The 14,955-nt window shown below is 40.1% G+C and overlaps 1 protein-coding gene across 1 annotated transcript in view; it reads right to left on the reverse strand.

The window, feature by feature from the left end:
• LOC140245272 (BMP-binding endothelial regulator protein-like) overlaps positions 1–13,055 on the reverse strand; it is a 157,470-nt gene extending 144,415 nt beyond the window's left edge. The window contains exons 1-2 of the mRNA XM_072324856.1: positions 12,920–13,055; positions 12,277–12,423 (exon numbers count right to left, since the gene is read on the reverse strand). Of these exons, the coding sequence (XP_072180957.1) occupies positions 12,277–12,423; positions 12,920–13,055 (283 nt within the window). The remainder of the gene's footprint in view (positions 1–12,276; positions 12,424–12,919) is intronic.
• Between the last annotated feature and the right edge of the window lie 1,900 nt (positions 13,056–14,955).

Below are 14,955 nucleotides of genomic sequence, written 5' to 3' on the forward strand. Positions count from 1 at the left end.
CTCCGGTAGGTCTACATCTCTGTCATAACGTGGTGATTTAGTTTAGTGAGGATCCTAAATTGTTCTGTCGCAGAAATAATGTATTCACATTCAGTCATTTCTGTTTTGGGTCACTTCTTTTCAAACTTTTTTTTTAACGAATGTCAGTCTGTTTTTATTCGGATTAAACGAGAATAGAACGAATGGAACTTACAGCTAACTAGTACCTTCACGGGTTACCGCTTTCTGTAACTACTGCTGATAATCCTGATGACTGAATATATAAATGTATTAACAAAGATAATTTCATCGGTACATGTTCTTAAACATCGTCTTTGTCGTCACTATCTTTGCTATCATCGCCATCATTATCACCATCACAATCATCATCATCATCGTCATCATCATCATCATCAGCACTAACACCATCACCTCACCATTATCAGTTTCTTATTCTTCTAGTTGCATCAAGAGTTAGAAAATAATTCATTTGATTCGCTGCAAAAGAATGATAAGAAGACCCCATTTGGGGAGACAAAAATAATACATTTCCAGACACGAATCCTCATTGATGGGTAGAATGAAGTAATAACGTCGCAAGTGTGAAATATTAAAGTATATATACGTTCGGGATATTATAAAAGTTGATGCATGATGAAAATATGCCCTGCTTAAATTTCGGGGGGGGGGGGGGGTAGGGGAATGGACATATCTTTTCCCCTGGGAGACTGGAACTCATCCTGACTTAGCACGCATAGAAAGTGAATACTTTAAACGTCGACATCATCGAGTGATTGATTTTTCGCGCTGAGCCTCTCAAAATCATATTTGCGGGTTCTTTAATTTCGCGGTGCGGAATTGTAAACCCATTCAAAATGTGCAGAGAAAATTGTGAAGATATTTTCGCGGGTATTTGAATTCGCACTATCCAGGAAGTAGCGCGAAATACGCGAAAATTAATGTACCAGGAAATTTTCTGCGTTTACAGTGAGGGTTAATCGCCGAAAGACATCCGTCCTTGTAAGGATTCTATGGTGGCAATATGGACGTGATGCGAGTCAACCCAGTGTCTTATTGATTACTGTTTTGTACTGCTTTAATTTCCATATGTGAATGGAGCAAATTTAATGAGTGTGCTCTGCTCGGCCAATGCTCACTCGCCCTGACGTAGACGTGGTCAAAGGTTTAAACGAAGTGGTTCCTCCAACTCTGACCTGGTGGACTGGAGATTAGGTGAGCGGCGGACAGGTGAGTGACCCGGTCTGTCATGTACCACTGAAGCGAACAAATCAGCATCTGAACGGTACGATACAATTACTTTTTAAAATAATTACTCCTTTTCTTTTGTCAGAATTGCTTAATGTCCTGACTGACCTCCACAAATCACTAATCCTTGATTCAAGATATATCCCAGTTGTCACATTTCGTTCTTCTTACTCTGTGATGATGATAGTGGAGACCCTCCGGAGGGAGCACTTCAATGTGTCCATCTGAGCAATTGAGGCACCTCAACTATCATTTCCGTATAATACTTGACTTTACTGCACTTTATTGGCATGGTGCTATCGTTATTATTATAATCATCATCTTTGTTGTTGTCGTTGTTGCTGTTGCAGCAAACTGAACTCAAAACTGTCCTAGGATGAAATTCCGCGTCATGGTAAAATTATCTTTTTTGAAATTAGAGTCAAATAAAAATGAACAACGTGGAACGGAAGTTTTATCACAATCCGACCACAATAAAAATATCTGAGGAATCCTAAAGTTCCATGCTCTCGTGAAGAAGAAAAAAAGAAAGTGGTAGCAACCATTATGAAAATTAGATGTGAGATTAACATCATTGCGTGACAAGGCTCGCATGGACCCACACACAAACCTTCAATACATGTACAATGGATTTTTTTTTTTTTTTTTGGTTCGAATGGAATGAAAAATCCATGCATCCTTCACAACGATTCTATGTTTACAATAATATAGCCATAATAAAGTTTAGGAAAGAGAGTTTGCCGTTTGCTTAATTATTAATCAAAACATGACTTTTCAGTGAAAGAGTTTTTAGTGAACGACATGATCACCAAAGCTAATTTTCATTTGTGTTTGGGATCGACATCACTATTTGGTGAAATGTGAACTTTGTCTAAAACTCTTTAATTTTGTATTTTGCATCTGATTTTAATGAACCTTTTACTTCCCATTACTATTTTGTTTGCCAAATTTGGTTTGGATTAGCCGTAAGCCACATTGAGCGTGGTCTGTGGCCACGCCATTCAATCTCGTGCGTATAGACGACACCTCTAATCCTGTGAATTTTACAGTTGTTTTACCATAATATCCTGTAAAACCCAGTGAACAGGCCCTTGTTATTTAACTCAATAAAGGCACGAAATACATGACCCATCATACAAACTTTTTTGATCTCATGCTGTTTTGGTTGGCAAGGATTCGGAAACTGGAAAACGAAAATTTTGGAGCCTCATGGGTTGAAGATGATTTGACTGACATGTACAAATAAAATCCAAAGTGAAAGTATTTAGTTGTGAGGACAAAAAAAAAAACAAAAAAAAAAAAAAAACAACTCATTACGAATAAATGGGGAAAAAATATACAGGTACAAGTAAGAGAAAACTTTGCGTGCTTTGGCCGAGGGGCACGAAAAACGTTCCCCCTCCACTCCCGGAGAGGGCCTCACAGGTAAACTTACCACAAAAAAAGAGTGAAGGGGGAAGTGCAAGGGTGTGAGAGGTCAGAAAGTGGTAGGAAGGGGGAGATTGAGGGGGGCAAAGCCAAGCCCAATTGAGTTGATCCCTTCATTGAAGATATTTAAGATTATCAGCCTTGACTTCTGCACATCTAGCCCAGGTCAGATTTACTGGTATAAGGTATCATCTGACAAGAAAGGGTGTGTTTGTTTCTTCTTCTTTTAAGGGGGGGGGGTAGGGGTCGTTAAGAAGAAATACACAAATGAATTTTCTACTTTTTCCGCGTTCCTTTCTTTTGCTCTGTGATTCTTGAAAGGTCAGTTTGCCCATGGAGCTACTACAGCTCCATGGTTTAGTCTTGAGATACGTAAGGCGGGTAGAGAGAAACAGAATGCGCGCTGCATGATGAAAATAAAGAAGAAGATGAGTCTGCGTTTATGATCTGGTACTTCATGGGCAAATGATAAATACCATCATCATTGTTGATGGAAATGTAAGCCTCAGACAGTTAGGGGAGCGAATTGATCCTCTTGCTGATGGCCCCCGCTAATGACTTAAACGGTTCGTGAGCTCTGATTGGTTCGTATCACCATAAATCACAAACTCGCATCCATGGCTATTTCTTCTGTTTCAAACAGTATAATATGGTCACTGAGAGGTAAGAATGGCTCTGCTCGATGTCCGCAATTAACCCGAGAAGTGTGTATGTTTGCTTTCCTTAACGAGATAGTATCCGGACAGCGAGGGATGCTTTATAAAATCCCTCGACGCCATGTTTAATTCCTAATGGCTTGATAACATAAAGCGGACGGTTCTTACGGTCTCTCGCCAGACATTAAAAGTAAAAATACCGATATGAATAAGCAAATGGCACCCTCGTAAGTTAAAGATGACCCACTGACAATTCGTATCATAACTCATCGCACTATCTCTCATGCGTATTTGAAATGTCGGTTATTCACCGGGCATGCCTATTTTCAGCAAACTTCGAATAATAGTGACCTCTCGTTGTTGCTTTAGATCTATTGTATATTCTTTTATCTATCACTATACTTGTTGCTTCTGTAACTGTGGTAGTTAAGTAGCTGTAGTTGTAGAATATTGTCATCATTGTAGTCATTATTATCGGTAGTGGTAGCAGTAGCAGTAGCAATAGCAGTAGTAGTAGCAGCAGCAACGTAGTAGTAGTGGTAGTAGCAATTGCCAAGATTGCTGCTGTAGTTGTTGCAGTTGTAATGTGGTATCAAATAAGAATATGCCTTGGTCATGGCTTTGCATGCCATTGTACATCAATGCGCCCGGAGTGTCTCAAGATAAATTTCAGTAATACTACATCATAACTGTCATCACCTCTTCTTCCTCTTCCGGTGTCCCCTACCCCCCCCCCCCCCCTTCCTCCTCTTTCTCGTCCTCCTCTTCCTCCTCTTCTTTTTCCTCCTCCTAATCAACCTACTCCTCCTCTTCCTCCTCTTACTCTTGTTTTCCGCTCTTCCCCCTCTCCTTCCCCTTCTCCTTCTCTTCCTCCTCATCTTCCTCCTCCTCCTCTTCCTCTTCTTCCACCTCCTCTTCCTTCTCCACCTCCTCCTTAATTCTCTTCCTCCTCTTTCTCCTCCTTCTCCCCCTCCTCCTTCCCTTCCTCCTCTTCCTCCTCCTCTTCCTCATCCTCCTCTTCCTTCTTCTCTTCCTCCTCCTCCTCTTTCATTTCCTCTTCCTCCTCTTCCTCCTCTTACTCTTCCTCCTCCTCTTCTCCCTCTTCTACATGAACTTCATCCTCATTGCCGGTACTACTATAACCTTCGTCACCCCACGATCATAATCACTGTCATCATCATTGTCATAGTCGTCTGTTGAATCAAAATGAAACGTAATTACCGCCACCAAGGATTATATATTTGTCTTGCTTGTCTGCTTGATTGCAAAATAACTCAATAAGTTATGAACAGATTGAAATGAAATTGTCACTAAAATTGATAATGACACAAGAAAAAAAAAATGATTATATTCTGGTAGTTATCCGGATCACCATCTGGATTCAGGAGCTTTTTTAAAGGATCATTTATCACTGTGAACTAATGAGGATGTCAATGTATTTCCAAGTAATAAGGGTATCTTTTGATGATCAAGGAATCTAATAATGCAGATTACATGAATATAGGGCTATGACATACTACTATGAATAGGGTGAAAATCACATTATGAACTGAAATAAGATGATTGGAGGAGCTAGGTATGCGCTCTCAAAATCAGTGTTTTTTTTTTTCCTAATTTACTACTGCATCAATCATCCTATCTCTCCAGTTATCTATATTTCAACCCAAATGTAATCCTAGCTATCAAAGTTAGATGAAAAATTACAGTAGGCCTACGTGAGATAATTAAATGACAACGAGAACGCGGCGGATAGCGTGAAAAGGATGTTGCGAATTAGATTCTTATAGAGAATACATTAAGTACCTGTTGATTAATATACCTATTCAAAAATCTAGGCCTGTGTAACCATATGATTGCAACTGTATTACTCTAGAAATGCAACTCTGTGGTTAGCCAGCTAAGCTATAGAACGCGAGGAACGCATTGTCTGCTCTTAAGGCGAAGCTTTTAACTCCGCGGTTAATGCGACACGAAATAAAAATAAAAAAAACAAGTTCAGCATACAGAACTAATATCTAAATTAACATTGGACTAAATTGAAAAGGATATGATGTTTCGAAAATTTAAATGCTTTCATAAACCGAATACAGCAGTCACAACCATCCTTATGCAAAGTTGCTATAGGGTGATGAATGACTAAACACAACACCCACCATCAGTTTAGCATAAAAAAGTCAAATATTATTATTTCCGTCAGTGATTCAGCAACTATTACCATCTTGCCCTTCTAAAGTCATTGTAACGAAATCGTCACATCTGTAGATCGATGTGATGAGTCTACATTCCATTAATTTGACATGAATTCACGTCAGATGTGATTTCAGAATCAAAGGAAGAAATTATGTACGGCCATGACATCGCTATTAAAATGTGTGACTATACACTGCAAAAAGTCCGGTGTTAAATAGTGAACACCGAGCTGGTGTTAAATTTTCGGTGCTCATTTATGGTGTTAATAAAATTAACACCTACGGGTGTCATTTCCAAATTTTAAACTGTTTTTTGAAGAGTTTCTTAGTAACTGCACTTCTTGTTCATTTTTAATTTAAACAAGACGATCAAGAATTTTACATTAAAATACTAGATTTTTGAAAAAATGTGAAAATAAATTTACACCAAAGTAACACCAGCTGGTGTGGTCCCTTATTGAAGCTGGACGGGTGTTAAATCATTGATATTAACACCAGCAAATATCAAATCAGCACCATGTGGTGTCATTTTTGAATTAACACCAGTACAGTGTCAAAATAACACCAGGTGCAGTGTCAAATTAACACCACGAAGTGTCAGGTGAACACTTTTCAACACCATCACAGTGCATTTTTAACACCTGTGGGTGTGGTCCTTTATTGAAGTTTGATCGGTGTTAGATTTAACACCCGTGGTGTTAAATCTAACACCGATGTTTTTACAGTGTAGTAAAAAACGCTGTAGCAAGCAGGCAAACAACCTTGCAGGACTTTTAGTCTGGCGTTACTCTTTGCAAAATTCTCGGGAAACTTTCAGCGTTATATCTCCCCGAGTGTTATGTTGTCTTTTATTAAAGTCATCTTGTACACGGACTGGGGATTGCACTTTAATCCTCTCTGTCTGTCGAACTATCTGCCAGCTTGGGAGAGCTATGTGTTCTTGCCCTGGTTGCGGATTAGCGGCAGGGCTAGAATGACAAACGGGGCCGATCCGCGATGAGAGTTGGTCTTGTCACCGGAGACAACTGTAGTCGCGGCCTCTATTGAAGTCCGTATACCTTTGTCGTAGCTTTGGACGAGCCGACGTTCGTTCATTTTGTATCGCGCGAGCTTAAAGCCATAGGGGGACTCGTCTGACACGCGCATGACGTAGCATCCGAATCCAGATGGAAGTTTAAGTTCAGGGTCAGAATCATTTTCCCCCCACATAGATTTGTAACACTTCGAAGCAAAATAAGGTAAACTTCACCTCGAGTAACTACATGCATTTGATTTGAGAGGAACTACATTGAGCAAAGTTGGACTCAAACATCGTTTCTAATACTCCGTATTGGACAGCAATGTCAACTTTCTATTACAGGTAGCATTTAAGGACGCGAAGACACGCACACACGAAGACAAAGAAAATTAGCATTATCATTTGGATAAATATTTGCAGTCTATAAGATCAGTTAATAGTGGGGCAGCTTAATTTGCCATGCTAATGATAACATATCAGAAAACGTTTGTTGTGATACGAAACTTTTCTCTCTTTTTGCATACACCAATAACTTAAGCGACGTATGGTTGCATTCCCCTCTCCCCTAAATAATATTATTACCACCACATTCTTCTGGAAAAAAAAAGAAAATTGAATCTTGTCAAATCAATGTGCTCTTCCATCTCTCCCTCTACCCCTCTCCCTCTCTCTCTCATTCTCGTTTTCTATCTTTCTCGCTGTCTCTTACACAGTCACTTTTTATTACATAAAAGTAGTTTATGGAAAAGCACTTAAAGCAAGATAAACACCAATATGAATTGGCTGTTTTTTTTTTCATTATTCTATACAACTCCTTTTCACTAATTAAACTCTCTAAAGTCATCTTCTCTTGAAAGTCCTTTAAAAGGTTGGTATATAAATTCGCTTGAGATGAGGCTTCAGGTTTCCAACGGTTTTTTATGATGTTTTTTTTTTAAAGATGAAATAGGAGAGAGCATATTATAATTCTAAGCGAAGTTCAGAGTCTATCTAATGAAAATTAGTTTTGAAATGGCTGAGATATCCAAAACAAAGCAATCATAATAAAAGATGGGACTCACCCGGCATTATCAGGATCGCTTTGTTTTACTTTTTGTTGTTGATATATCAGCCATTAAAAAAAAAAACAATAAAAAAAAACAAAACCGGTTTTCATGGAATAAACTTTGAATTCGTCTTAGAATTGTGCGTCTTTAACATTTTAGTGCTTTTCTAGTATCTCACAAAATGTTGAAATCCGAATCATCATCTCAACCAAAACTATACCATCCCTTTAACTTCCACTAGAACTTATCGGTATAACAATGTCATTCTAATATGATATATTATATATCTGACATATATGTCAGATATGATATGCCTTTCGTGGTTAGAGAAGGAAGAAAGAGTTTCATGGAGTGGTTTGACTTTTTTTTTCTCAGTCAGTCTTTTTAATGTCTTCCAGTTGTAGAAACGTCACATGCACATTTCATACAATGTCGTGAGGGAGGTATTTCATGGCCGTGGATTAGAGGCTTTTGGCCCATTGGATGAGAAAGCGAATCTCATTCTGGAGGACCCTGGGTTCGAGTCCCCCTGCAGCAGTGGTAGTGCGTCTCCTAGGTGCCACGTTCGCACCTCCAACTCAGTCGACGGCGTGCCAACTTCGCATATTCTGCTCAAAAGCACAAAGCCACCCAAACGGACAGATAAATCGCCAAATGCCACAGTACGATGAAAGCGTCTCTCGTGATTTCATTCTTGCCGCAGGCATTACTTGTGTTGTATTTTAGGGCGAGTTGGTTTGAGTTTCAGTTTATCGCGGGCTGACATGGGGGGGGGGGCTGAGATTGGGAACGTATCAACAGGGAAGATTTCTGGAGTTTTTAACATCATGCCAATGGAGTCGGTTTTTATGCCACGTTTTTATAGGATTGGTCTTTTCAGTTTAACTTTGCATACATGTTCGGTTATTTATCAATCTATCAAGTACTATTCCGTGTTGTTCTCTCTGTGTATATATTGTATTTGCTTTGCTTCGTCATTGATATGTAAAAATCTCACAATGAATTTCCTGTATTGTTTTTTTCAATTCAATGTTTTATTTCATTTTTTGACAAGAACATATAAACATCACTTCTTCTTTTTTGGTAACAGAAAATAAGGTGCGTAAAACTATATGTAGAATGAAAAGAATATACAATGATTGTAGCACCTTGCTATAATTACACATCATCATAAAACTCAAGAGATTTGAAGTAAGTAAACATTGTGCATAATTCGAAAAATGGAGGGACCCACTAAAGAGACAAAGCTTGTAGAATGTGGGCCCCTCAGAAGAAAAACATCAGTTGAAAGCAAAGAGAAGGTCTTGAAGCCCACTAGAGAGACAGATCAACAAAACAGACACATGTACACACGTAAAAACATGAAACGGGACTGAAATAGGAGTAACAGTACAACAGAGAGTTGACTATGAGATGAGACAAAATGAGACAAAACTGACATAACAGTACGAGAACAGAACGGAACAAACAAAACAGACAAAAACATTTACCAGAGACAGCGATCTCGTCGGAAGTATTTCGAGGGAGAGAGAGGGAGGGAGAGAGAGAGAGAGTGACGCGAGAAAGAACAATTTAGGCCTACTAGAGATATAATCGCGGACATAGCTTTATTACATGAGGACGCTGTATAATAATACGAGAATATACGTAGCAATCAATACGTGGTTCTTTTCTTAAATAAAAGGTTATATAATAAAATATATATAAAACTTTATATGATAAAGGTTTTTATTGGACGATTAAAACTAAATTAAAAAAATGTAATTAATAAGCTTGATTTTATGTGGTGATTGGCTATCAAGTGGTGTTCCCTACTGGATTTGCTTGTAAGTTATAAGTTTCTGGAACTGTTTTGCGTGCAAAAGTAATGCCTCTACAATAATATGGCTACTGGTCATTTGAAAGAAAAACGATCGTAGATTTGACATACAATTTACATCAAAGCAAAGCTTGGCATTATCTCGACAACTGTGCTCATTACATTTCCAAGGTAACAAAAATCTACTTTAACTTTAGAGATTTGAAAATGCGGATTGTTTACCCAAAGCATGGCTACATTAGTGTCTAAGAATAATGTGGCACACAGGGGGTTTACACCATGGCACATAAAGAGCTATAATAGGGGCAAGGTGCTGTACCTCTACTGCCTGATTCCTTCGAAGGGTGCTTAGTGCTATCGCTTCCGTGGCTGCTAGCTTACAAGCAATTACATGCAATTGCTTCCTTGTTCAGCTGTTTGATCACGTAATGTAGTTGAGCGTCTGATAAGTTTCGAAAGCACTGGCATTCCGTGCGCCAATGAACAATATTGTGTTGCCGCAAAACTGCATTTTAACCTGCGCAATTAGAATGTTTCGGAGTGGAAGCATTCTGAAACTCAAAGTTTGTTTCGTTGAATTTGTTAATTTTTTTCCCCTGCAACATTTGATTTCAATGAAACTCGCGATTGGACAGACATTGCGGTCTAATATCTTTAGATGAAATTATGCCTGTCATCATCTACAAGAAATCACATAACTATGAAACGACGAAGAGACTGGAGGAAAAAGAGAGAGAGAGACAGTGGGAGAATTAGAGACAGAGCTAAGCGGAATCATTTTGAAGCAAGGAGTAATAACTTTCGTCACATTGCTGGCTAAGATGGATGTGGCACAATTACCAGAAATTACGCAATCAAATGCGGACTGCCGCCGTAACAACCCATGTCGGATTCAGTGAGTCATACCAATAGTCCCACTGCTCTGGTTTCGGTGCTCTTCAAATGCCGCGAAGTTGTAAAGAAGCAAAGTCGTAACGAGCCAGTTAAAATGTCCATTGCGTTTCATCCGATGTCCCATTAGGCCTGATACAGACTTTCGCTCGGCTGCCGACAAAGAAAACCGGGACTACCCGTCGGCACGAGCCATTAGATATATCATGAAAATGTACGACATTAAAAGGGGCAAAGTCGATAGAAATCCTAGCAGCAATTTACATCATATTTCTTTGCTGGTCGGCTAAACAAGACGGTTAAAAGAAAAAAAAATGTGCATGCAGCGAGAAAGTTGATTTCGAATGCCAAGTAATATCTGATAAAGAGCCAAAAATGCTTGTGAAAAACAAAAGAGATGCCCGGTCTAATAAACATCTAAAGACAATTTTCTTGTTAGGTTATTAAAAGAAAATAGCATGTTCTGGTTGACTAACTTCGTCTATTAGATGTTCTTCTAATTTACCATGACATGAGAGACATAATCATAAGAAAGATATGACTGGAAATTATCAAACATCATTTCCAGACATCATTACCGTACAGTCAAACCTGCCTTAGCGGCCACCTGTCAATAACGGACACATTAAGTTTGACCGTACATCACCGTCGTCATCGTCACTGACGTTATCGTGATCATCACCGTGACTTGATGCACTTATAGTTTCCTTTTTCAACCCATCACATTTGTGTGTTTTCTCCATTTTATATTACCGTCGATAGTGTAACAGTTATCATTTTAGTCTTTCCTAATCTTCGTTATGAACATAAAATGTAAAACACAATTTTGTTTCATTTTCAAATCTTCCTTATTTTCGCTTCCCGTCTTTAATGTCAATACTAGTCTCGCTGCTTTGTTCATGAAATGCACCTCAATAGCATTATCAGCATCACCACCACCACCATTTCCTCTACCGTCATCACCATCACCACCACCAACAACCACCAACACCATCACCATCATCATCACCATCACCTGTGACCATCAACATCACCATCGCCATCACCAGCACCATCATCCCAATCAACACTACTATCCCCATCATCATAATCATCCCAATCAACACTACCATCACCATCGCCATTACCATCAGCATCAGCATTACCATCACAACCACCACCATCACCACCATCACCATCACCATCACCATCACCATCACCATCACCATCACCATCACCATCACCATCACCATTACCATCACCATTGATATCACCACCACAACCACCACAACCACCACAACCACCACTACCATCACCATCATCACCATCACCATCACCAACCACCACAACCACCATCACCTTCACTGTCACATCACCAACCAAAACCCCACCACCATCACCATCACCATCACCGCCACAACCAACACCACCACCACCATCATCACCATCACCACCATCACCATCACCATCACCATCACCACCACCGTAATCACCATCATCACCACAATCATCACTTTCATCACCATCACCAATATCACCATTACCATCACTACCACAGCAACCACTACCATCACTATCACCACCATTACCACCATCACCACCATCACCACCACCATCACCATCACCACCACTATCACTATCACCACCACCATCACCATCACCATCATCACCATCGTCACCACAATCGTCACTATCATCATCATTACCACCAAGTACACCACCATCAATCATCATCACCATCACAACCATCACCATCACCATCGCCATCACCATCGCCATTACCATCACCATCACCATCACCATCACCTGTGACCATCAACATCACCATCGCCATCACCAGCACCATCACTATCCCAATCAGCACTACTATCCCCATCATCATAATCATCCCAATCAACACTACCATCACCATCGCCATTACCATCAGCATCACCATTACCATCACAATCACTATCATCGTCACCATCCCAATCAACATTACCATCACCATCACCATCTCAATTACCATCACCATCGCCAGCACCAACCACCACAACCACCACCATCACCACCATCACCATGACCATGACCATGACCATCACCATCACAATCCCCATCCCCATCACCATCACCATCACCACCACCATCATCACCATCGTCACCACAATCGTCACTATCATCATCATAACCACCAAGTACACCACCATCAATCATCACCATCACCATTAGCATTACCATCACCATCTCCATCATCATCACCATCACCATCACCAACCACCACAACCACCATCACCTTCACCGTCATATCACCAACCAAAACCCCACTACCATCATCATCACCATCACCACCACAACCATCACCACCATCACCATCACCATCACCATCACTACCACCGTAATCACCATCGTCACCACAAACACCACTATCATCACCATCACCAACAACACCATCATCATCACCATCACCATCACCATCACTACCACAGCCACCACTACCATCACTATCACTACCATCACCACCACCATCACCATCACCATCACCATCACCACCACCATCACCATCACCATCACCACCACTATCACTATCACCACCACCATCACCATCACCATCACCATCACCATTACCACCACCATAACCACCACTATAACCACCACCACCATCACCATACCATCACCATTCCCATCACCATCCCCATCACCATCCCCATCACCATTCCCATCATCACCATCGTCACCACAATCGTCACTATCATCATCATTACCACCAAGTACACCACCATCAATCATCATCACCATCACAACCATCACCATCACCATCACCATCACCATTAGCATTACCATCACCATCTCCATCATCATCACCATCACCAACCACTACCACCCCCACCACCACCACCATCATCACCGTCACCAACACCACCATCATCACCATCACCACCGTCACCATCACCATCACCATCACCGTCACCATCACCATCACCATCACTATCATCCTTTCGTTTATCAAATTTCCAACAAAAATGCACTTCCAATAAAACATTTGAATACACATAACACACAATCAGTACAATAGTGTTATCAAGGAAAAGGAGAATACTGTCATGACCTTTAGCTATTGGTGCCAGAATACTAAATCTTAAATATACTCGAGGAGCAGCACATAAGAGAAAAAACTGAGAGAAGAAAAGCAAGACACAGTAAAACCTTGATGGGGAGAGAGAAATATTGAAGAAGTTTTAAACTTCCAAAGTGCGCATGTGATGGCACATTCTCATTCAAAATTTACGCGTACACTCCATGCATGTGTGTGTGTGTGTGTGTGTGTGTGTGTGTGCGTGTGTGTGCATGTGCCTGCGTTTGTGTCACGTGACAATAGTCGCAACAATGGACAAGAGATAGAGAGAGGGAGAGACGGGGATATTAAAAAAGCTATGGGTAAGAAGAGGAGCAATGAAAGGAAAGAAGAGAGACAGAAAGGAAGGAAGGAAGGAAGATATAAGAAAAGTGGATATACGGTGGTGCAAAATTAGTTTTAAAAATCATTTTGTACTTTAATAGTAGTTTATACATGAACCAAACAAGTGATATTGAGACACGTGCACGAGGTTACGGTCACGAATGCCGATGCTAGATGAACTCTTATGAGTGGAATAGAAATGTATACATCCATGTATTGGTCTTTGATCAAATCGATACGATTTTCTTTTTCATGTACCGATCGATCACTTTCTTCTTTGACTTTACAACACAAGCTGGGAGTGTCAATCCTCTTTATCACACTATCTCTCATCACTTAGCTTCATGAATGCTGGTATGGCCGTGGAGAGAACCTTGTTACCTTTAGATCATTCCAGAATTTTCTTTTATGTCAACTTTGTTCTCAAATAGGCGTCTTCACTTGCATCACATCACTTGTCAGCAGTTTGAGAGGAGATAAAACTTCATGAGCTCTGACTGAACATTAGTATATTCAAAAGTAGAAAGAAAAGTCACTTGTCATGTTTATCATATCGGAGTCGTAATTTCCCTCCCAAAACGGCACAAATGTAGAGACTTGATTCCACTTATTGACGTTTCCCCGCCTTCCAGTCGTCAATGACAATTTTTCGTCTCCCATAACTGAAACTTGTGCTTTTCCACTTGCAATTACGACCAATTTTCCCTCTGATCGAAAATATCTTTCATAACGCCACGCGCAATCAAAACCAAATCTCGGTCTAGTTTCGACGATGTAATTGATTAAGCGCGCGATGCATTTTGCAGCGTTGCTGGAGGTATCGGTGCCTCCCTGCCTGATAGCTCCTGAAATAATTTTTCAGGGGGTTTGTCTCTCATCTTAATATTCCTGAAATTATGTTTTAGTGCTGCCACAGCATCTTTGGAACCAACTAATTGATGGGTTTGATTTCCATAATACAATCACTTACAGGGAGAAGTACGTGACTGTTTCGTCTTTCCGTTTCAACGGGGAGTCAAAATAATGTTTGTTTTTTGTTAGTTTACTGAAGGGGGAGCTTATGAAGAAAAGTTCTTCAAAAAAAAAAAGCATTGCGTCTATAATCCTCTTAATCATTAGAGTGCATCAACTTTTTCAGAAAAAAAAATTCCCACTTTTCTTCAATTTAATGTTGTCGTTATGGGCACAGTATGGGTACGGCTCTTGAGTCGAAGAAACAAAATATAATATCCAACTTGCAATTTCAAA

This window comes from Diadema setosum, chromosome 22 (assembly GCF_964275005.1).
Source record: "Diadema setosum chromosome 22, eeDiaSeto1, whole genome shotgun sequence".
Lineage (NCBI taxonomy): Eukaryota > Metazoa > Echinodermata > Echinoidea > Diadematoida > Diadematidae > Diadema > Diadema setosum.